Source organism: Bufo gargarizans, chromosome 9, assembly GCF_014858855.1.
Source record: "Bufo gargarizans isolate SCDJY-AF-19 chromosome 9, ASM1485885v1, whole genome shotgun sequence".
Classification (NCBI taxonomy): domain Eukaryota; kingdom Metazoa; phylum Chordata; class Amphibia; order Anura; family Bufonidae; genus Bufo; species Bufo gargarizans.
The window spans coordinates 1,927,347-1,952,442 of record NC_058088.1 but is presented as its reverse complement, the minus strand read 5'-3'; the positions used below and the strand labels follow the sequence as shown (position 1 = coordinate 1,952,442).

Below are 25,096 nucleotides of genomic sequence, written 5' to 3'. Positions count from 1 at the left end.
CTCAGTTCCATCCTTCAACTGCCTCCTGAGCTAAGGAGAGAGCTGCTGCAGAAAGGACACACCTTGAACTGCAGCAGAAAGTACATGCCCCCTGAACTGTCAGCTTGATATAAATCTAACAGAGCAATTGGAGAAATGAATGGGGAGATCTCTTGATCCATGTGAGGTACAAGTCTGGTTCTAGCTTTGTTAAAAAGAGGTGGTCATATACTATATATCTGATTTTCATTTTTTACATGGGATAACCCCTTTAACTCAGCTATAATGCCTCATTTCCAGATATCACATTACTGTACACTGATAGTGTGAAGCAGACACTTCCCAGAAGCAGGCTTTGCTTGGGGCTATTACTGTAGTTCTATGGTGTGTAGAATTGTGAATGACACTTTTGACCGTAATACGTGTCATTTCCCATCAGTAAAGTATTACAAAGTATTTGCAAAGAGACTTGATAAATTCCATGTAAGGCCCAATGCACACAACCTTATCGATCTTGCGGTCCGCGAATCATGGATCAGCAAGATACGAATGCGGTCCGTGTGCTGTCCACAGTTTTTTTACGGATACATTGACTTCAATGAGTCTATGGTCTACATTTTGCAGTCATGTTCTATCTTTTTGTGGAACGGATATAAGGATGCGGAAAGCATGCGGATGATCCGCGTGCTTTCCGTATCCATATGTCCGTTCTGCAAAAGAGTAGGACATGTCCTGTATTTGTCCACAAAATATGGACCATGGAACCACTGAAGTCACGGAACCACTGAAGTCAATGGGTCCGCAAAACATGCAGATGCAACCCAAATGGTACACGTATTTTGCAGATATGCAATACACAGAATGCAAAATACATATGGTCATGTGCATTGGAACTACAATGTAAAGTAATGCTGATAGACAAACTTGAATTAAAAGTTTTAGGAAAAGATGTATTATTAATTCTTATTATGATGTATAATTCAGTGTTCATTCAGGTAGAGATCCTGTTGTTCCTAGGAAATTCTTAAAGGCTATGTCCATCTGCTTAGCCAATTATATGTTTAAAAAAAATATTCAAAGGTTTTGCATACAGCTGCTATGCAGATGCATTCATCCATTCTTATCCTCTGGTCATACTACGTTCTAACTGTACCTTACTGAATTTTTGCATACATTTGCTTTATTAGCAGAATAAGGGGCCAGAAAGTAGCATGACTGCAGGATCAGACTACAAAGGGTTTATATGTTGTCTGTTACCATGGAAACACACTTACGGCACATTGAATCTAAGAGCCAGAATATACGTTGACTTAGTTACGGCAGGATGGAGGTGCATAGGATGGTTTGATGTTTTTTGACCAGATCGTATCATCTTTATCCTAGTGGAAAATATGGATGTCCTACTCTGTTATGAACACTCTTGGGTGGTATGGACTCATATGGTTATATTTCGGGTTTATCATTCTGAGGAGGCTTAAAATTGAGGTCATAGTTGACTAAGTAGCCATCGTTGTACATGTAGAGCTTATGATCATTAGGATTGTAGGACAGACTCTGTATATTCTCCTTTGGTTTTTCCAGGGGAATGCTCAGCCATCCTTCCTTCTCAGTTTTGGTATCATACATGTAAAATATCTCTTCTCTTCTTGTGCTGATGGCTCTAGTAACGTACAAGACACCACACACCATGAATGCGTTGGTGGCTGCTGGCTTGTACTGGGCAGTGGTCCAGGTCTGTTTGACTACAAGAGATATGGGATCTATTTTACTAATGACAAAGTTTCCAGCATTTTCTTCAGTAGAATAAATTGCCCATAGGTCTTCTTCATCACTGGCCATGTCAATGTCTTGGTACACTGAGGAGGAGTAGGAGAACCGGTTGTTGTAAGCAGCATTAGGGAGAGTTGCTGAGAGTTCCACTTTATTGCTTTGACTATTTTTGCATATGCTTCTACTGTCATAGCAATTAAAGTACATTGTTTTATTAAACATGATCATTCCACCACCTTGTCCATAACTTCCTGTATTGTTGTCTGTGAAGTGCTTATAGATCAGGAGATCATTGTATGTATTGTAGATACGATAACTGTACAGGATTCTTCGATCTGTACTGAGAGGAGCCACCCACTGAACATCCTGATTAGCTCCTGGCAATGAATCTCTTCCCCATCCTCCATACATGTAGCTGGATCCTAGATAGTTCAATTGCACTACAAATGGTTTACTGATGTTCATAATGTATCCATGTTGACAGGTACCTGCACAATAAACAATTAAACGTATGTTTAAAGGTGGCCCCACATGACTTAAAATTAAGAAAGAAGTATTTAAAGAGTTCTCTTCAACTACTGCAGGCATCTCTTGAACATCTCGGAGCCAGAAATGGCAGTAGCACTGGGATCTACCATTTGACAACAGTGAAATTCTGTTTCATCAAATTAGCCTATGGGTTGCATTGTTCTGCTGAAACATAGATGGAAGACTGTAATGGCCCAACGGGTCTATCCTAAAAGAAACATAGAGGGGGCCATTGGACGTCAAAAGGACATTCTTATCAGCATTGTAGCCCACTGATGGCAACTTCTTAATTGCCTCTATTACATTAAAAAAATTAGAGAAACAGCAGGTTATTGTATTTATACATCATCTTTGGGGGGGGGGGGGGGGGGACCTCAATGACCAGGGCTAAACAAGGATTGTAGGCAATTCTATGCACAACCTATAGACAAGAGTGGCACTAATTCCTTAAAGAGTAGACCTTTTTTTTTCCTAATCTCTGACTATCCATTTGGTTAAAACTAGAGAGTGCAAAGAGGTATCTCCCAAGAAAGAGATCCATCTCGCCGGTGCCACCTTTTCGAAGTGGCTCCCTATGTGTGAAGATCCGACTTCCTAACAAGTGTTAGGATTTGGCCACTTCCAATAGGTGGCGTTGGCAAGATGATTCTCCTTCTTGGGAGAAACCTCTTTGCATATTAATTTCCAATTGCCAATAAGTCTCCATACCCTGGAGTTCCTCCAGTAAGTCTCCATACAGGACTGGTCTCTTTAAGGAGATTTAACACCCTGACTGAGCTTATTAGGACTAGAGATAAACCCATTTCCCAAAATTTGTTTTGATTCAGATTTGGTGAAAGCGTACATCAGATTTGATTCTCTCCAAATAAATTCGGTCCAAATCTAAAATGCGCCAGTTGCCCTGAAAAGTTGCAGATGACATTAAGGAGTCTCCTAGGATTGTATACAACCCCTTTCTAGCTCTTGAATGCAAAGACAGCATTAGTAATGTCAGTGACAGCCACACATATGGCTATAGGTAAACGGATGGCAGCCAGTGGTAACAAACAGCCTGCTTAATAACACACTGCACTTTTTTGCACAAAAAGCAATCCAAAAATTATACTTTTTGGAGGCAAATGCCTAATTCTCTGTCTTTTGATCTGTAAAATGGTGGATATCATATAGGTTAATTTGTGTGGGACAAATCACAAAAATTGCAGATTTACTGAAATTATTTTTTTGGGGGCAAAACTCCTATAGAATTTTATTCATGTAGAATCAATTCACTTATCTCTAGTTAAGAAACTTCTTTAAAGCTACCAAATCAATTCATAGTCAAGCACAAGCTACAGCATAAAATTCCATCGTCAACTAGGGCAGCGATAAGACAGTAGACACATGGGGGCAATTTATCATGAGGGTACTATGTGAAGTCAGTTTATCTTAAGTCCTGCGTTTGAATGCTTTGCACCAAATTTATCAAATGTCACATAGTGTTTGCTAACTTTGGTGCATCTTTAAGCCTAACCCTTTTGCCTAGAAATGTTACTCCAGTTTTCCTACTCTACCCTCGTGCTGGAGTGTTTGCCACTTTTTTTTTTACGACTTTTTAAAAAGTCTCAGTGATGAATCTGAAAGTGAAACTCTATTAAAATAGCTATCCATGCTCACTTTGCCACCTTGTTTTGAAAACTGGAATGAGTGGTGTTAAAATTCAATAGATCACAAAGCCTCTAGTTTGTGACTTTTTTGATTCTAGACTTCTAGAGTGAGGGTGTGATTCCCTGGGCGGAATTTTCCTATGCAGCCAGTATTGGTGCGCTCGTCACCACTTCCACTTCACTGCTGAGTTTGGCCACCCTTACGAGTGTTTGACCTTCAGGGTCACACTGGACACATAATCATTACTTAAAATGGTGCCACTGGCCTTAACGACCTGGGACCTGGCGCTTGCATTCCCAATCGGTCACAAGTGGTTCCCAAAGACAGCAGTACTAGATTCTGCTACATTCTTAAGTTTATTGATTGAACAGTGTTATTTTCGATCATTGAGACTTCATTGAGGAGCCATCTGCTATATGTTATATACCAGGATTCTGTCCTGTACAATTATTTTTGACATACCATTGTGCATTTGTGGAAGGTAAAGTGTTGGCTTTGTTGTCTGGTTCTTTTCACAATCTTCAAGGCGTTTCTTCAGTGCTGCAATATCTCTTCTGATTACCATGACATTATTCTTGTCGTAGACCTCCAGCTGGCTCACAATGATGGAAAGGTTGCGCATCTACAACACATTAAAGATAAAATGGTGCGGTGGTCTACAGCAATAGTTGATTATCTATCTATCTATCTATCTATCTATCTATCTTTCTGTCTCTCTTCTATTGAAATGAAACATAGATATAGAGAAAGAGAGAAAAGGAGACAGACCAGATGTATCCACTTGGTTACCTGTGAGCATATCCAAACAGTCCACAATAAAGTCATAAATGGTAGGCTTTGTCTTACCTCCAGGTATAAAGCTTCCACTTGAACATTGGAACCATTCATTGAAGATTTCAGCTGCAGTACCAAAGCCTCCATTTCTCTGATCTCCAACTTCAACAGATCAAAGTCCAGCTCAGTGTATGAGAGACCTCCAGTCTCCATCACCCCCACACGTTTGGTCAGGTTAGCCAGACGCTCAGTGTAACTATTCAGTGTACTCTCATACTGGTGGATCTATGAGAATATTGCAAGTCTGTTTAATTTCAGACAAATTTAAACTAAAGGCTTCAAACATAACGACAATTAACTTTATGTTACAAGTTGCATGTATAGCAGATCCCTGATAACATGTCTTTCTTGCATTGTACAATAATAATTACATGCAGAGAGCAGTACAGTACATGTAGTACAGGCAGAGATCAGTACTGTACATGGAGTACAGGCAAAGAGCGTTACAGTACATGGAGTACAGGCAGAGAGCGTTACAGTACATGGAGTACAGGCAGAGAGCGTTACAGTACATGGAGTACAGGCAGAGAGCGTTACAGTACATGGAGTAAAGGTAGAGAGCGTTACAGTACATGTAGTACAGGCAGAGAGCGTTACAGTACATGGAGTACAGGCAGAGAGCGTTACAGTACATGGAGTAAAGGCAGAGAGCGTTACAGTACATGGAGTAAAGGCAGAGAGCGTTACAGTACATGTAGTACAGGCAGAGATCAGTACTGTACATGGAGTACAGGCAGAGAGCGTTACAGTATAGGGAGTAAAGGCAGAGAGCGTTACAGTACATGGAGTACAGGCAGAGATCAGTACTGTACATGGAGTACAGGCAGAGAGCGTTACAGTACATGGAGTACAGGCAGAGAGCGTTACAGTACATGGAGTAAAGGCAGAGAGCGTTACAGTACATGGAGTACAGGCAGAGATCAGTACTGTACATGGAGTACAGGCAGAGAGCGTTACAGTACATGGAGTACAGGCAGAGATCAGTACTGTACATGGAGTACAGGCAGAGAGCGTTACAGTACATGGAGTACAGGCAGAGAGCGTTACAGTACATGGAGTACAGGCAGAGATCAGTACTGTACATGGAGTACAGGCAGAGAGCGTTACAGTACATGGAGTACAGGCAGAAAGCGTTACAGTACATGTAGTACAGGCAGAGATCAGTACTGTACATGGAGTACAGGCAGAGAGCGTTACAGTACATGGAGTACAGGCAGAGAGCGTTACAGTACATGGAGTACAGGCAGAGAGCGTTACAGTACATGGAGTACAGGTACAGATCAGTACTGTACATGGAGTACAGGCAGAGAGCGTTACAGTACATGGAGCAAAGGTAGAGAGCGTTACAGTACATGGAGTAAAGGCAGAGAGCGTTACAGTACATGTAGTACAGGCAGAGAGCGTTACAGTACATGGAGTAAAGGCAGAGAGCGATACAGTACATGGAGTACAGGCAGAGAGCGTTACAGTACATGGAGTAAAGGCAGAGAGCGTTACAGTACATGGAGTAAAGGCAGAGAGCGTTACAGTACATGGAGTACAGGTAGAGATCAGTACTGTACATGGAGTACAGGCAGAGAGCGTTAAAGTACATGGAGTACAGGCAGAAAGCGTTACAGTACATGGAGTACAGGCAGAGAGCGTTACAGTACATGGAGTACAGGCAGAGAGCATTACATTACATGGAGTACAGGCAGAGAGCGTTACAGTACATTAATTACAGGCAGAGAGCGTTACAGTACATGGAGTAAAGGCAGAGAGCGTTACAGTACATGTAGTACAGGCAGAGAGCGTTACAGTACATGGAGTACAGGCAGAGAGCGTTACAGTACATGGAGTACAGGCAGAGAGCATTACAGTACATGGAGTACAGGCAGAGAGCATTACAGTACATGGAGTACAGGCAGAGAGCGTTACAGTACATGGAGTACAGGCAGAAAGCGTTACAGTACATGGAGTACAGGCAGAGAGCGTTACAGTACATGGAGTACAGGCAGAGAGCGTTACAGTACATGGAGTACAGGCAGAGAGAATTACAGTACATGGAGTACAGGCAGAGAGCGTTACTGTACATGGAGTAAAGGCAGAGAGCGTTACAGTACATGGAGTACAGGCAGAGAGCATTACAGTACATGGAGTACAGGCAGAGAGCGTTACAGTACATGGAGTAAAGGCAGAGAGTGTTACAGTACATGGAGTACAGGCAGAAAGCGTTACAGTACATGGAGTACAGGCAGAGAGCGTTACAGTACATGGAGTAAAGGCAGAGAGCGTTACAGTACATGGAGTACAGGCAGAGAGCATTACAGTACATGGAGTACAGGCAGAGAGCATTACAGTACATGGAGTACAGGCAGAAAGCGTTACAGTACATGGAGTACAGGCAGAGAGCGTTACAGTACATGGACTACAGGCAGAGATCAGTACTGTACATGGAGTACAGGCAGAGAGCGTTACAGTACATGGAGTACAGGCAGAGATCAGTACTGTACATGGAGTACAGGCAGAGAGCGTTACAGTACATGGAGTACAGGCAGAGAGCGTTACAGTACATGGAGTACAGGCAGAGATCAGTACTGTACATGGAGTACAGGCAGAGAGCGTTACAGTACATGGAGTACAGGCAGAAAGCGTTACAGTACATGTAGTACAGGCAGAGATCAATACTGTACATGGAGTACAGGCAGAGAGCGTCTCAGTACATGGAGTACAGGCAGAGAGCGTTACAGTACATGGAGTACAGGTACAGATCAGTACTGTACATGGAGTACAGGCAGAGAGCGTTACAGTACATGGAGTACAGGCAGAGAGCGTTACAGTACATGGAGTAAAGGTAGAGAGCGTTACAGTACATGGAGTAAAGGCAGAGAGCGTTACAGTACATGGAGTACAGGCAGAGAGCGATACAGTACATGGAGTACAGGCAGAGAGCGTTACAATACATGGAGTACAGGCAGAGAGCGTTACAATACATGGAGTACAGGCAGAGAGCGTTACAGTACATGGAGTAAAGGCAGAGAGCGTTACAGTACATGGAGTACAGGCAGAGATCAGTACTGTACATGGAGTACAGGCAGAGAGCGTTACAGTACGAGGAGTACAGGCAGAGAGCGTTACAGTACATGGAGTAAAGGCAGAGAGCATTACATTACATGGAGTAAAGGCAGAGAGCGTTACAGTACATGGAGTAAAGGCAGAGAGCGTTACAGTACATGGAGTAAAGGCAGAGAGCGTTACAGTACATGTAGTACAGGCAGAGAGCGTTACAGTACATGGAGTACAGGCAGAGAGTGTTACAGTACATGGAGTACAGGCAGAGAGCATTACAGTACATGGAGTACAGGCAGAGAGCGTTACGTACATGGAGTACAGGCAGAGAGCGTTACAGTACATGTAGTACAGGCAGAGAGCGTTACAGTACATGGAGTACAGGCAGAGAGTGTTACAGTACATGGAGTACAGGCAGAGAGCGTTACAGTACATGGAGTACAGGCAGAGAGCATTACAGTACATGGAGTACAGGCAGAGAGCGTTACAGTACATGGAGTACAGGCAGAGAGCGTTACAGTACATGGAGTACAGGTACAGATCAGTACTGTACATGGAGTACAGGCAGAGAGCGTTACAGTACATGGAGTACAGGCAGAGAGCGTTACAGTACATGGAGTAAAGGTAGAGAGCGTTACAGTACATGGAGTAAAGGCAGAGAGCGTTACAGTACATGGAGTACAGGCAGAGAGCGTTACGTACATGGAGTAAAGGCAGAGAGCCTTACAGTACATGGAGTACAGGCAGAGATCAGTACTGTACATGGAGTACAGGCAGAGAGCGTTACAGTACATGGAGTAAAGGCAGAGAGCGTTACAGTACATGGAGTACAGGCAGAGATCAGTACTGTACATGGAGTACAGGCAGAGAGCGTTACAGTACGAGGAGTACAGGCAGAGAGCGTTACAGTACATGGAGTACAGGCAGAGAGCGTTACAGTACATGGAGTACAGGCAGAGAGCGTTACAGTACGAGGAGTACAGGCAGAGAGCGTTACAGTACATGGAGTAAAGGCAGAGAGCGTTACAGTACATGTAGTCCAGGCAGAGAGCGTTACAGTACATGGAGTAAAGGCAGAAAGCGTTACAGTACATGTAGTACAGGCAGAGATCAGTACTGTACATGGAGTACAGGCAGAGAGCGTCTCAGTACATGGAGTACAGGCAGAGAGCGTTACAGTACATGGAGTACAGGTACAGATCAGTACTGTACATGGAGTACAGGCAGAGAGCGTTACAGTACATGGAGTACAGGCAGAGAGCGTTACAGTACATGGAGTAAAGGTAGAGAGCGTTACAGTACATGGAGTAAAGGCAGAGAGCGTTACAGTACATGGAGTAAAGGCAGAGAGCGTTACAGTACATGGAGTACAGGCAGAGAGCGTTACAGTACATGGAGTAAAGGCAGAGAGCGTTACAGTACATGGAGTACAGGCAGAGATCAGTACTGTACATGGAGTACAGGCAGAGAGCGTTACAGTACGAGGAGTACAGGCAGAGAGCGTTACAGTACATGGAGTAAAGGCAGAGAGCATTACATTACATGGAGTAAAGGCAGAGAGCGTTACAGTACATGGAGTAAAGGCAGAGAGCGTTACAGTACATGGAGTAAAGGCAGAGAGCGTTACAGTACATGTAGTACAGGCAGAGAGCGTTACAGTACATGGAGTACAGGCAGAGAGAGTTACAGTACATGGAGTACAGGCAGAGAGCGTTACAGTACATGGAGTACAGGCAGAGAGCGTTACAGTACATGGAGTACAGGCAGAGAGCGTTACAGTACATGTAGTACAGGCAGAGAGCGTTACAGTACATGGAGTACAGGCAGAGAGTGTTACAGTACATGGAGTACAGGCAGAGAGCGTTACAGTACATGGAGTACAGGCAGAGAGCATTACAGTACATGGAGTACAGGCAGAGAGCGTTACAGTACATGGAGTACAGGCAGAGAGCGTTACAGTACATGGAGTACAGGTACAGATCAGTACTGTACATGGAGTACAGGCAGAAAGCGTTACAGTACATGGAGTACAGGCAGAGAGCGTTACAGTACATGGAGTAAAGGTAGAGAGCGTTACAGTACATGGAGTAAAGGCAGAGAGCGTTACAGTACATGGAGTACAGGCAGAGAGCGTTACAGTACATGGAGTAAGGCAGAGAGCGTTACAGTACATGGAGTACAGGCAGAGATCAGTACTGTACATGGAGTACAGGCAGAGAGCGTTACAGTACGAGGAGTACAGGCAGAGAGCGTTACAGTACATGGAGTAAAGGCAGAGAGCGGTACAGTACATGGAGTACAGGCAGAGATCAGTACTGTACATGGAGTACAGGCAGAGAGCGTTACAGTACGAGGAGTACAGGCAGAGAGCGTTACAGTACATGGAGTACAGGCAGAGAGCGTTACAGTACATGGAGTACAGGCAGAGAGCGTTACAGTACATGTAGTCCAGGCAGAGAGCGTTACAGTACATGGAGTAAAGGCAGAGAGCGTTACAGTACATGGAGTACAGGCAGAGAGCGTTACAGTACATGGAGTAAGGCAAGGAGCGTTACAGTACATGGAGTAAAGGCAGAGAGCGTTACAGTACATGGAGTACAGGTAGAGATCAGTACTGTACATGGAGTACAGGCAGAGAGCGTTACAGTACATGGAGTACAGGCAGAAAGCGTTACAGTACATGGAGTACAGGCAGAGAGCATTACAGTACATGGAGTACAGGCAGAGAGCATTACATTACATGGAGTACAGGCAGAGAGCATTACAGTACATTGAGTACAGGCAGAGAGCGTTACAGTACATGGAGTAAAGGCAGAGAGCGTTACAGTACATGGAGTACAGGCAGAGAGCGTTACAGTACATGGAGTACAGGCAGAGAGTGTTACAGTACATGGAGTACAGGCAGAGAGCGTTACAGTACATGAGTACAGGCAGAGAGCATTACAGTACAGGGAGTACAGGCAGAGAGCGTTACAGTACATGGAGTACAGGCAGAAAGCGTTACAGTACATGGAGTACAGGCAGAGAGCGTTACAGTACATGGAGTACAGGCAGAGAGCATTACAGTACATGGAGTACAGGCAGAGAGCGTTACAGTACATGGAGTACAGGCAGAGAGAATTACAGTACATGGAGTACAGGCAGAGAGCGTTACAGTACATGGAGTAAAGGCAGAGAGCGTTACAGTACATGGAGTACAGGCAGAGAGCATTACAGTACATGGAGTACAGGTACAGATCAGTACTGTACATGGAGTACAGGCAGAAAGCGTTACAGTACATGGAGTACAGGCAGAGAGCGTTACAGTACATGGAGTAAAGGTAGAGAGCGTTACAGTACATGGAGTAAAGGCAGAGAGCGTTACAGTACATGGAGTACAGGCAGAGAGCGTTACAGTACATGGAGTAAAGGCAGAGAGCGTTACAGTACATGGAGTACAGGCAGAGATCAGTACTGTACATGGAGTACAGGCAGAGAGCGGTTACAGTACGAGGAGTACAGGCAGAGAGCGTTACAGTACATGGAGTAAAGGCAGAGAGCGTTACAGTACATGGAGTACAGGCAGAGATCAGTACTGTACATGGAGTACAGGCAGAGAGCGTTACAGTACGAGGAGTACAGGCAGAGAGCGTTACAGTACATGGAGTACAGGCAGAGAGCGTTACAGTACATGGAGTACAGGCAGAGAGCGTTACAGTACATGTAGTCCAGGCAGAGAGCGTTACAGTACATGGAGTAAAGGCAGAGAGCGTTACAGTACATGGAGTACAGGCAGAGAGCGTTACAGTACATGGAGTAAAAGCAGAGAGCGTTACAGTACATGGAGTAAAGGCAGAGAGCGTTACAGTACATGGAGTACAGGTAGAGATCAGTACTGTACATGGAGTACAGGCAGAGAGCGTTACAGTACATGGAGTACAGGCAGAAAGCGTTACAGTACATGGAGTACAGGCAGAGAGCATTACAGTACATGGAGTACAGGCAGAGAGCATTACATTACATGGAGTACAGGCAGAGAGCATTACAGTACATTGAGTACAGGCAGAGAGCGTTACAGTACATGGAGTAAAGGCAGAGAGCGTTACAGTACATGGAGTACAGGCAGAGAGCGTTACAGTACATGGAGTACAGGCAGAGAGTGTTACAGTACATGGAGTACAGGCAGAGAGCGTTACAGTACATGGAGTACAGGCAGAGAGCATTACAGTACATGGAGTACAGGCAGAGAGCGTTACAGTACATGGAGTACAGGCAGATAGCGTTACAGTACATGGAGTACAGGCAGAGAGCGTTACAGTACATGGAGTACAGCAGAGAGCATTACAGTACATGGAGTACAGGCAGAGAGCGTTACAGTACATGGAGTACAGGCAGAGAGAATTACAGTACATGGAGTACAGGCAGAGAGCGGTTACAGTACATGGAGTAAAGGCAGAGAGCGTTACAGTACATGGAGTACAGGCAGAGAGCATTACAGTACATGGAGTACAGGCAGAGAGCGTTACAGTACATGGAGTAAAGGAAGAGAGTGTTACAGTACATGGAGTACAGGCAGAAAGCGTTACAGTACATGGAGTACAGGCAGAGAGCGTTACAGTACATGGAGTACAGGCAGAGAGCGTTACAGTACATGGAGTACAGGCAGAGAGCATTACAGTACATGGAGTACAGGCAGAGAGCGTTACAGTACATGGAGTACAGGCAGAAAGCGTTACAGTACATGGAGTACAGGCAGAGAGCGTTACAGTACATGGAGTAAAGGCAGAGAGCGTTACAGTACATGGAGTACAGGCAGAGAGCATTACAGTACATGGAGTACAGGCAGAGAGCGTTACAGTACATGTAGTACAGGCAGAGAGCGTTACAGTACATGGAGTACAGGCAGAGAGTGTTACAGTACATGGAGTACAGGCAGAGAGTGTTACAGTACATGGAGTACAGGCAGAGAGCATTACAGTACATGGAGTACAGGCAGAGAGCGTTACAGTACATGGAGTACAGGCAGAGAGCGTTACAGTACATGGAGTACAGGTACAGATCAGTACTGTACATGGAGTACAGGCAGAGAGCGTTACAGTACATGGAGTACAGGCAGAGAGCGTTACAGTACATGGAGTAAAGGTAGAGAGCGTTACAGTACATGGAGTAAAGGCAGAGAGCGTTACAGTACATGGAGTACAGGCAGAGAGCGTTACAGTACATGGAGTAAAGGCAGAGAGCGTTACAGTACATGGAGTACAGGCAGAGATCAGTACTGTACATGGAGTACAGGCAGAGAGCGTTACAGTACGAGGAGTACAGGCAGAGAGCGTTACAGTACATGGAGTAAAGGCAGAGAGCGTTACAGTACATGGAGTACAGGCAGAGATCAGTACTGTACATGGAGTACAGGCAGAGAGCGTTACAGTACGAGGAGTACAGGCAGAGAGCGTTACAGTACATGGAGTACAGGCAGAGAGCGTTACAGTACATGGAGTACAGGCAGAGAGCGTTACAGTACGAGGAGTACAGGCAGAGAGCGTTACAGTACATGGAGTAAAGGCAGAGAGCGTTACAGTACATGTAGTCCAGGCAGAGAGCGTTACAGTACATGGAGTAAAGGCAGAGAGCGTTACAGTACATGGAGTACAGGCAGAGAGCGTTACAGTACATGGAGTAAAGGCAGAGAGCGTTACAGTACATGGAGTAAAGGCAGAGAGCGTTACAGTACATGGAGTACAGGTAGAGATCAGTACTGTACATGGAGTACAGGCAGAGAGCGTTACAGTACATGGAGTACAGGCAGAAAGCGTTACAGTACATGGAGTACAGGCAGAGAGCATTACATTACATGGAGTACAGGCAGAGAGCATTACAGTACATTGAGTACAGGCAGAGAGCGTTACAGTACATGGAGTAAAGGCAGAGAGCGTTACAGTACATGTAGTACAGGCAGAGAGCGTTACAGTACATGGAGTACAGGCAGAGAGTGTTACAGTACATGGAGTACAGGCAGAGAGCGTTACAGTACATGGAGTACAGGCAGAGAGCGTTACAGTACATGGAGTACAGGCAGAGAGCGTTACAGTACATGTAGTACAGGCAGAGAGCGTTACAGTACATGGAGTACAGGCAGAGAGTGTTACAGTACATGGAGTACAGGCAGAGAGCGTTACAGTACATGGAGTACAGGCAGAGAGCATTACAGTACATGGAGTACAGGCAGAGAGCGTTACAGTACATGGAGTACAGGCAGAGAGCGTTACAGTACATGGAGTACAGGTACAGATCAGTACTGTACATGGAGTACAGGCAGAAAGCGTTACAGTACATGGAGTACAGGCAGAGAGCGTTACAGTACATGGAGTAAAGGTAGAGAGCGTTACAGTACATGGAGTAAAGGCAGAGAGCGTTACAGTACATGGAGTACAGGCAGAGAGCGTTACAGTACATGGAGTAAAGGCAGAGAGCGTTACAATACATGGAGTACAGGCAGAGATCAGTACTGTACATGGAGTACAGGCAGAGAGCGTTACAGTACGAGGAGTACAGGCAGAGAGCGTTACAGTACATGGAGTAAAGGCAGAGAGCGTTACAGTACATGGAGTACAGGCAGAGATCAGTACTGTACATGGAGTACAGGCAGAGAGCGTTACAGTACGAGGAGTACAGGCAGAGAGCGTTACAGTACATGGAGTACAGGCAGAGAGCGTTACAGTACATGGAGTACAGGCAGAGAGCGTTACAGTACATGTAGTCCAGGCAGAGAGCGTTACAGTACATGGAGTAAAGGCAGAGAGCGTTACAGTACATGGAGTACAGGCAGAGAGCGTTACAGTACATGGAGTAAAGGCAGAGAGCGTTACAGTACATGGAGTAAAGGCAGAGAGCGTTACAGTACATGGAGTACAGGTAGAGATCAGTACTGTACATGGAGTACAGGCAGAGAGCGTTACAGTACATGGAGTACAGGCAGATAGCGTTACAGTACATGGAGTACAGGCAGAGAGCATTACAGTACATGGAGTACAGGCAGAGAGCATTACATTACATGGAGTACAGGCAGAGAGCATTACAGTACATTGAGTACAGGCAGAGAGCGTTACAGTACATGGAGTAAAGGCAGAGAGCGTTACAGTACATGGAGTACAGGCAGAGAGCGTTACAGTACATGGAGTACAGGCAGAGAGTGTTACAGTACATGGAGTACAGGCAGAGAGCGTTACAGTACATGGAGTACAGGCAGAGAGCATTACAGTACATGGAGTACAGGCAGAGAGCGTTACAGTACATGGAGTACAGGCAGAAAGCGTTACAGTACATGGAGTACAGGCAGAGAGCGTTACAGTACATGGAGTACAGGCAGAGAGCATTACAGTACATGGAGTACAGGCAGAGAGCGTTACAGTACATGGAGTACAGGCAGAGAGAATTACAGTACATGGAGTACAGGCAGAGAGCGTTACAGTACATGGAGTAAAGGCAGAGAGCGTTACAGTACATGGAGTACAGGCAGAGAGCATTACAGTACATGGAGTACAGGTACAGATCAGTACTGTACATGGAGTACAGGCAGAAAGCGTTACAGTACATGGAGTACAGGCAGAGAGCGTTACAGTACATGGAGTAAAGGTAGAGAGCATTACAGTACATGGAGTAAGGCAGAGAGCGTTACAGTACATGGAGTACAGGCAGAGAGCGTTACAGTACATGGAGTAAAGGCAGAGAGCGTTACAGTACATGGAGTACAGGCAGAGATCAGTACTGTACATGGAGTACAGGCAGAGAGCGTTACAGTACGAGGAGTACAGGCAGAGAGCGTTACAGTACATGGAGTAAAGGCAGAGAGCGTTACAGTACATGGAGTACAGGCAGAGATCAGTACTGTACATGGAGTACAGGCAGAGAGCGTTACAGTACGAGGAGTACAGGCAGAGAGCGTTACAGTACATGGAGTACAGGCAGAGAGCGTTACAGTACATGGAGTACAGGCAGAGAGCGTTACAGTACATGTAGTCCAGGCAGAGAGCGTTACAGTACATGGAGTAAAGGCAGAGAGCGTTACAGTACATGGAGTACAGGCAGAGATGCGTTACAGTACATGGAGTAAAAGCAGAGAGCGTTACAGTACATGGAGTAAAGGCAGAGAGCGTTACAGTACATGGAGTACAGGTAGAGATCAGTACTGTACATGGAGTACAGGCAGAGAGCGTTACAGTACATGGAGTACAGGCAGAAAGCGTTACAGTACATGGAGTACAGGCAGAGAGCATTACAGTACATGGAGTACAGGCAGAGAGCATTACATTACATGGAGTACAGGCAGAGAGCATTACAGTACATTGAGTACAGGCAGAGAGCGTTACAGTACATGGAGTAAAGGCAGAGAGCGTTACAGTACATGGAGTACAGGCAGAGAGCGTTACAGTACATGGAGTACAGGCAGAGAGTGTTACAGTACATGGAGTACAGGCAGAGAGCGTTACAGTACATGGAGTACAGGCAGAGAGCATTACAGTACATGGAGTACAGGCAGAGAGCGTTACAGTACATGGAGTACAGGCAGAAAGCGTTACAGTACATGGAGTACAGGCAGAGAGCGTTACAGTACATGGAGTACAGGCAGAGAGCATTACAGTACATGGAGTACAGGCAGAGAGCGTTACAGTACATGGAGTACAGGCAGAGAGAATTACAGTACATGGAGTACAGGCAGAGAGCGTTACAGTACATGGAGTAAAGGCAGAGAGCGTTACAGTACATGGAGTACAGGCAGAGAGCATTACAGTACATGGAGTACAGGCAGAGAGCGTTACAGTACATGGAGTAAAGGAAGAGAGTGTTACAGTACATGGAGTACAGGCAGAAAGCGTTACAGTACATGGAGTACAGGCAGAGAGCGTTACAGTACATGGAGTACAGGCAGAGAGCGTTACAGTACATGGAGTACAGGCAGAGAGCATTACAGTACATGGAGTACAGGCAGAGAGCGTTACAGTACATGGAGTACAGGCAGAAAGCGTTACAGTACATGGAGTACAGGCAGAGAGCGTTACAGTACATGGAGTAAAGGCAGAGAGCGTTACAGTACATGGAGTACAGGCAGAGAGCATTACAGTACATGGAGTACAGGCAGAGAGCGTTACAGTACATGTAGTACAGGCAGAGAGCGTTACAGTACATGGAGTACAGGCAGAGAGTGTTACAGTACATGGAGTACAGGCAGAGAGTGTTACAGTACATGGAGTACAGGCAGAGAGCATTACAGTACATGGAGTACAGGCAGAGAGCGTTACAGTACATGGAGTACAGGCAGAGAGCGTTACAGTACATGGAGTACAGGCAGAGAGTGTTACAGTACATGTAGTACAGGCAGAGAGCGTTACAGTACATGGAGTACAGGCAGAGAGCATTACAGTACATGGAGTACAGGCAGAGAGCGTTACAGTACATGGAGTACAGGCAGAAAGCGTTACAGTACATGGAGTACAGGCAGAGAGCGTTACAGTACATGGAGTACAGGCAGAGAGCATTACAGTACATGGAGTCCAGGCAGAGAGCGTTACAGTACATGGAGTACAGGCAGAGAGAATTACAGTACATGGAGTACAGGCAGAGAGCGTTACAGTACATGGAGTAAAGGCAGAGAGCGTTACAGTACATGGAGTACAGGCAGAGAGCATTACAGTACATGGAGTACAGGCAGAGAGCGTTACAGTACATGGAGTAAAGGAAGAGAGTGTTACAGTACATGGAGTACAGGCAGAAAGCGTTACAGTACATGGAGTACAGGCAGAGAGCGTTACAGTACATGGAGTACAGGCAGAGAGAGTTACAGTACATGGAGTACAGGCAGAGAGTGTTACAGTACATGGAGTACAGGCAGAGAGCATTACAGTACATGGAGTACAGGCAGAGAGCGTTACAGTACATGGAGTACAGGCAGAGAGCGTTACAGTACATGGAGTACAGGTACAGATCAGTACTGTACATGGAGTACAGGCAGAGAGCGTTACAGTACATGGAGTACAGGCAGAGAGCGTTACAGTACATGGAGTAAAGGTAGAGAGCGTTACAGTACATGGAGTAAAGGCAGAGAGCGTTACAGTACATGGAGTACAGGCAGAGAGCGTTACAGTACATGGAGTAAAGGCAGAGAGCGTTACAGTACATGGAGTACAGGCAGAGATCAGTACTGTACATGGAGTACAGGCAGAGAGCGTTACAGTACGAGGAGTACAGGCAGAGAGCGTTACAGTACATGGAGTAAAGGCAGAGAGCGTTACAGTACATGGAGTACAGGCAGAGATCAGTACTGTACATGGAGTACAGGCAGAGAGCGTTACAGTACGAGGAGTACAGGCAGAGAGCGTTACAGTACATGGAGTACAGGCAGAGAGCGTTACAGTACATGGAGTACAGGCAGAGAGCGTTACAGTACGAGGAGTACAGGCAGAGAGCGTTACAGTACATGGAGTAAAGGCAGAGAGCGTTACAGTACATGTAGTCCAGGCAGAGAGCGTTACAGTACATGGAGTAAAGGCAGAGAGCGTTACAGTACATGGAGTACAGGCAGAGAGCGTTACAGTACATGGAGTAAAGGCAGAGAGCGTTACAGTACATGGAGTAAAGGCAGAGAGCGTTACAGTACATGGAGTACAGGTAGAGATCAGTACTGTACATGGAGTACAGGCAGAGAGCGTTACAGTACATGGAGTACAGGCAGAAAGCGTTACAGTACATGGAGTACAGGCAGAGAGCATTACATTACATGGAGTACAGGCAGAGAGCGTTACAGTACATTGAGTACAGGCAGAGAGCGTTACAGTACATGGAGTAAAGGCAGAGAGCGTTACAGTACATGGAGTACAGGCAGAGAGCGTTACAGTACATGGAGTACAGGCAGAGAGTGTTACAGTACATGGAGTACAGGCAGAGAGCGTTACAGTACATGGAGTACAGGCAGAGAGCGTTACAGTACATGGAGTACAGGCAGAGAGCGTTACAGTACATGGAGTACAGGCAGAAAGCGTTACAGTACATGGAGTACAGGCAGAGAGCGTTACAGTACATGGAGTACAGGCAGAGAGCGTTACAGTACATGGAGTCCAGGCAGAGAGCGTTACAGTACATGGAGTACAGGCAGAGAGAATTACAGTACATGGAGTACAGGCAGAGAGCGTTACAGTACATGGAGTAAAGGCAGAGAGCGTTACAGTACATGGAGTACAGGCAGAGAGCGTTACAGTACATGGAGTACAGGCAGAGAGCGTTACAGTACATGGAGTAAAGGAAGAGAGCGTTACAGTACATGGAGTACAGGCAGAGAGCGTTACAGTACATGGAGTACAGGCAGAGAGCGTTACAGTACATGGAGTACAGGCAGAGAGCGTTACAGTACATGGAGTACAGGCAGAGAGCGTTACAGTACATGGAGTACAGGCAGAGAGCGTTACAGTACATGGAGTACAGGCAGAAAGCGTTACAGTACATGGAGTACAGGCAGAGAGCGTTACAGTACATGGAGTAAAGGCAGAGAGTGTTACAGTACATGGAGTACAGGCAGAGAGCATTACAGTACATGGAGTACAGGCAGAGAGCGTTACAGTACATGGAGTAAAGGCAGAGAGCGTTACAGTACATGTAGTACAGGCAGAGAGCGTTACAGTACATGGAGTACAGGCAGAGAGTGGGTGCAAAATTTCAGGGGGGGCCAGCATGGCCGCACCGCCAATTAGGCAAAGTGAGGCGATCGCCTCAGGCGGCGCGGGCCTGCTGATAAGTGGGGGGCGGCGGCAGGGCACAGGGAGATACTCACACTACACCACTGGTCCTGGGTTATAAGTGGTGTACCCCAAGTTTCAGTGCCGGGTCTCCTTTTATTTAATTTATTTATTAATGATATCAAGGATGGGATTAAAAACCATTTCTATTTTTGCAGATGAAACTAAGCTATGTAGTACTGTACTGTATGGAAGATGTCCATAAACTACAAGCTGGCTTGGACACTCTGAGTGATTGGGCATCAACCTGGCAAATGAGGTTCAATGTGGATAAATGTAAAGTTATGCATCTTGGCAATAATAATCTCCATGCATCATATGTCCTAGGGGCGATAACACTGGGGGAGTCACTTGTAGAGAAGGATTTGCGTATCCTTGTAGATCATAGACTAAATAACAGCACAATGTCAATCAACTGCTTCTATGAAGCATGGACTCACGGGACAGGGATGTAATATTACTACTTTACAAAGCATTGGTGCAGCCTCATCTGGAATATGCAGTTCAGTTCTGGGCACCAGTACATAGAAAGGATCCCCTGGAACTGGAAAAAGTACAAAGGAGAGCGACTCAACTGATAAGGGGCATGGAGGGTCTGAGTTATGAGGGAAGCTAAAAATAACTAAATGTATTTAGTTTTGGGAAGAGGCGACTAATGGGTAACATGATTAATCTATACAAATATATAACCATGCAAACAATGTAGCAAAAAGATTTTCCATGTAAAGTATCCTACAAAAGACAAGGGGACACTGTCTCCACCTGGAGAAGAAAAAGTTCAGTCTCCAGAAGCATCAAAGTTTCTTTACTGTAAGAAATGTGAATCAGGACGTAGTCACAGCAGGAACGTTGGATGGTAACTATTTGAAGTCCCTCAAAATTCTAAATGTCAAGGAGTTCCAGGAGGTTAACGTTCACTAAATGTGAGATGTAAGAGAGGAAAGGAAAAAATATTGACCTTTTTTTCAAAGTAAAAGACTGAGGAGCCTTGATGAAGTTTCCACCTGAAATGTGGGCGATCTTTTTGGATTTGGACTCTTCTTTATAGTAACAGATGATTAATAGTTTAAAGGGGTTATCCCATCATAATGATCACTGTTAAATCTGTTAATGATTTGACAGTGATCATTTTTGTAAATATACTTTATTAACAAATTCCCACCGATTAGGATAAAATTCATCCCCACTTACCTTATTGTTGTGACTCGGTCTCCCCTGGTTACGACCACCGCTCTTCTCCAAAATCCCGATGGTCGCGCTTGCCCATAAGACTCCTTCTTTTCTCCCGGCCGGGCCGCTCGCTGTTCTGAACGCGCACGCTGCCGCGCATGCGCGACGGTGACTTCTTCCCGGCCAGAATAGTACAGAGCTGCGAACGCACACGCCGGCTCTGTACTATACTGGGCAGGAATAAGTCACCATTGCGCATGCGCGGCGGCGTGTGCGTTCAGTCCAGAGCGCGGCACGGCCGGGAGAAGACTTCAATCAAGATGAAGCCCGCCCCCAGCCAGAATCCAGGAAGTGAACACGCGGTGGCAGCAGGTAAGTTTAAAAACGAAAAGTGGGATAACCCCTTTAAAGTCCTGAAAGTATTTGGAGATTAGTTTTAACGTTGTGTGATGTAGACAGACTTTAGGCTACACAGGCAATTAAAAACCTCTAAATTTCAGTTGGTTTGGATCAAACATTAAAATATGTCTGATGTTCTGGATAATTTGATGATATTGTCTAAGGGCTGATTCCATGATAATTTTTATGAGTAATTTCAGTTATGTTTCCTTACCTTATTGATTTGCTGTTCAACAGTGATGGTCATGTTCTGGTTGGACATCTCCAGCATCTCAAAACGATCTGCAGGAAAGGTGGAGTCTGGGAGAACAGAAGAGCAATGACAGACCCCCAGCTCATCCAGAGACCCAGTGAAGTTTTGAATCTGTTGAGACAAACCAAAATTGCCAATATAGGTAAAATACTGGCCATGACAACTAAATGCCTTTGAAGTATCAACAAAACTATCAGGAACGCAGAGGTGCATCCATTCCTCGGAGCCTGAGGAGGCTCAAAAAGACTTGAAGTGACCAGTACTATAAATGACACATGATATTTGAAGACCGCTAAGATTTTAAGATTTTTTTTGGCTCAGTAGCTTTAAAGGGGAGCTGTCACCTCCAAAGTTTGTTTTAGTAGCTCCAGAATTGTTATTACATGGTGAATGCAAGAAGTTAGTAAAACAGACATGTCAGGAGAGGTGACAGCTTCCCTTCAATTTATGCTTACACACATTGGGGCAGATGTACTAATCTTATAGATGGCGTAAACTGAGACCGGCTGTCTAGACCTGCACCAAACTTATCACATTGGCTCGTGTCGAAGGAAAAATTGCGCAATTTAGGCGCAAAATGGTGCATGGTTTGTCATACCCCTTCTTTAAAAGCACCATTCCTGATAATTGTCTGCTCATTGATGCGGTGTAAATGTCCCTTTAGGAGCTGTGTTAGGGCTCTTTTATTGCAGGGTGTTGTGTAGTTTTTATTGATACCATTTTGGGGTATCTATGACTTTTGATTACTTTTGCAAAACAACTAAAAAACAATCAATATCGCATTCAGCATACGGCATCCATACCTTATTATGGATGCATACTATCCATATCCATGTTTTAATAGTTTGGGCGTTTTCAGATTCAGTTGTTTTATTTGTAACATTTTGAAAGGAAGTGATTAGAATTTTTTTTTTTACTTTCTTTTTTAAAAACTTTTTTAAACTTTATTTTTACCTCCCACTTCCATTAGATTGCTTATTCCATCGACTACAATAAAAAGCATTGCCGTCTATGGTAACATTTTCCCAACATGTTGTGCCTACGGCAGGGCTTAATTGGAAATTTACTAGGGCTCTCATATTTAATGAGACACATATTCTTATTTTTCAAATGTTTTTATTTTTTGGTTGAAGATTTTTTTAAATTCTATTTCCTGAACATAATTATGGGGACGACCATCTTGCCTGAGCTGTTCTTAACAGCATTTAGTGATATGCTTTACAGCACCCTCCATGGGTCATAGATACATTGGACAGGAGCTGACTCATTGACTTCTATGGGAGAGTTTTCTAGGCGTGCTCTGTGATCTGTGGAGAGGTCAAGAGGGAACAGATAAGCTTTGACAATAGCCTATTGTGAATGGTGGATCCTGTGTTATCTATAGAAGTGATATCTGTCATTCTAATCCTTCCTGTAATAATAAGCAGATAATTGCAGTAAAGGGATATTGACATGAAAAATTAAATCAAACATCAAAATTCTTTAAAAATATGTTTAACATGAAAACATGATTTAAATAAATAGTCATTTTCTGATGACACATTCCCTTTAAGGGTTGATAGATAAAAGGAGATTTTCTTGAAGAGTAGAACTAATGCTAAAAAAGTAAGGCCAAGTTCACACTTCAATTATTTGATCAGTTATTTCTGTCAGTTATTGTGAGCCAAATACTCAGAACAGGAGGAAATCTTTCCATTACACCTGATCTCTCAGCATCTTCACTACTGGTTTTGGCTCACAATAAGGGAGCATTCACACGACCGTGTGAAGCCCGTGCCCGTATTGCGGACCGCAAATTGAATGGGTCCGCGATCCCTCCGTTCCGCAAAAAGATAGAGCAAGCTCTATCTTTTTGCGGTGCTGAAGCACGGAACAGAACCCCAGAAAGCACTCCGTAGTGCTCCGTAGAACGGGCACGGGCTTCACATGGTCGTGTGAATGCTCCCTTACTGATGGAAATAACTGATCAAATAACTGAAGTGTGAACGCAGCCAAATTTTTTCACAATTATAATGCCTATAAGGTATTTTCATGACTTTGCAAGAGTGCAGAGTTCTGACGCATGATACATAGAAAATAATAGACACAAACTCAACATTTCCAGTGGAACTTACCAAGCTGGCTGCATGGTTCTGGCCGATGCCAAGGAGCAAAATGAGGAAGGTGAACATGGTGTCCTTCTTGTCTTCTATACGACCAGCTTGTGTTAACCCTCTATATATACTCTGATGTGTACACTCCACCCCTCCCACTTGGTATCACCTCTTCTTATGTGTAATTAAGTAAATAATCCTGCAACTCATCATTAGCCCCTTAGTGACCACCCATACGTATTTTTACGGCAGTCACTAAGGGGCCTTAGGCTGGGCCGCAGCTTTTTTACGGCGGCACAGTCTAAGCGCTGCACGGGTCCCCCGTGCAGCGGGGAGCAGGGACCCGGCTCTCACATGAGAGCCGCGGCCCTGCTCTAACAGCCCGGACTGGCAGGAGTGCCGATCCGGGCTGTTTAACACTTTACATGCTGCGGGCAATGGCGCCCGCTGCATGTAAAGTGCTGACAGAGGGAGCGGACTCCCTCTGCCTCCCATCGGTACCCCGCAAATGCGATCGCAGGGTGCTGATGTGTGTGAAGGCTGGCAGGGGTCGGATGTAGTCGCAGCTTGCTGGTCAATGTTAGAATAGCATTGCCATTAATATGCAATGCACTATAGGGATAGTGCTTTGCATTTTAAAAGCAATACAAATACTGTCTGTTATAGTCCCCTTGTGGGACTATTAAGTGGTAAAAAAAACAACATATTTATTCCGCTTTTTTTCCCATTGAAAATACGCTTTTCAATGAAAAAAATTGCAAGAAAAATCTCTCCCATACATTTGGTATTGCCGCGTATGAACAACCCGGACTACATAAATATCACATAAATTATCCCCTATGGTGAACGCTGTAAAAAATAAATAAAAAAAAGACAGAATTTCAAATTTATTCTTAGTTGCCATCGTAAAAATTTAATAACAAGCGACCAAAAAGCGCAATTTACTCCAAAATGATACCCGCAAAACTCAAGCCCTCACATAACTCCATAGAAAGAAAAAAAAAAAGTTATGGGTCTTAGGATGCGGCAATGCAAAAAAATGTATCTTTTAACAAAAAGGGATTTTATTGCAAAAAAGAAGTAAAACATAAAAAATAAATATACGTATTTGGTATCACTGTAATCATACTGACCCAAAGAATTAAGATAATTTGTTATTTATACCGAAAAATAAACACCATAAAAATGTATGGCCCCGGATCTTTTGAGACCCTAGCAACACCCATGCTCATAGACCTGTTGGGTTTCTTTGAGGAACTGCACTATTGGGGTTGCTTGAGGACATGAGCTGTTAGTGTTCCTTAAGAACATCATCTGTTAAGGTTCTTTGAGGACATGAGCTGTTAGTGTTCCTTGAGAACATCATCTGTTGAGGTTCCTTGAGGATATGAGCTGTTGGGGTTCTTTGAGATCATGAGCTTTGGGGTTTCTTTAAGGAACTGCACTATTGGGGTTCCTTGAGGACATGAGCTGTTAGTGTTCCTTGAGAACATCATCTGTTAAGGTTCCTTGAGGACATGAGCTGTTAGTGTTCCTTGAGAACGTCATCTCTTAAGGTTCCTTGAGGACATGAGCTGTTAGTGTTCCTTGAGAACATCATCTGTTAAGGTTCCTTG

At 44.8% G+C, this 25,096-nt stretch overlaps 1 protein-coding gene across 1 annotated transcript; it reads right to left on the bottom strand.

Annotated features, from left to right (window-relative positions):
- Positions 1–1,422: 1,422 nt before the first annotated feature.
- LOC122946525 (olfactomedin-4-like) lies at positions 1,423–23,558 on the bottom strand. Its single transcript, XM_044306224.1, has 5 exons — positions 23,502–23,558; positions 21,349–21,498; positions 4,768–4,980; positions 4,384–4,543; positions 1,423–2,237 (listed from the first exon to the last, which is right to left on the bottom strand). Exons 1-5 carry the CDS (start codon positions 23,556–23,558, stop codon positions 1,423–1,425), a joined length of 1,395 nt encoding a protein of 464 aa, XP_044162159.1.
- Between the last annotated feature and the right edge of the window lie 1,538 nt (positions 23,559–25,096).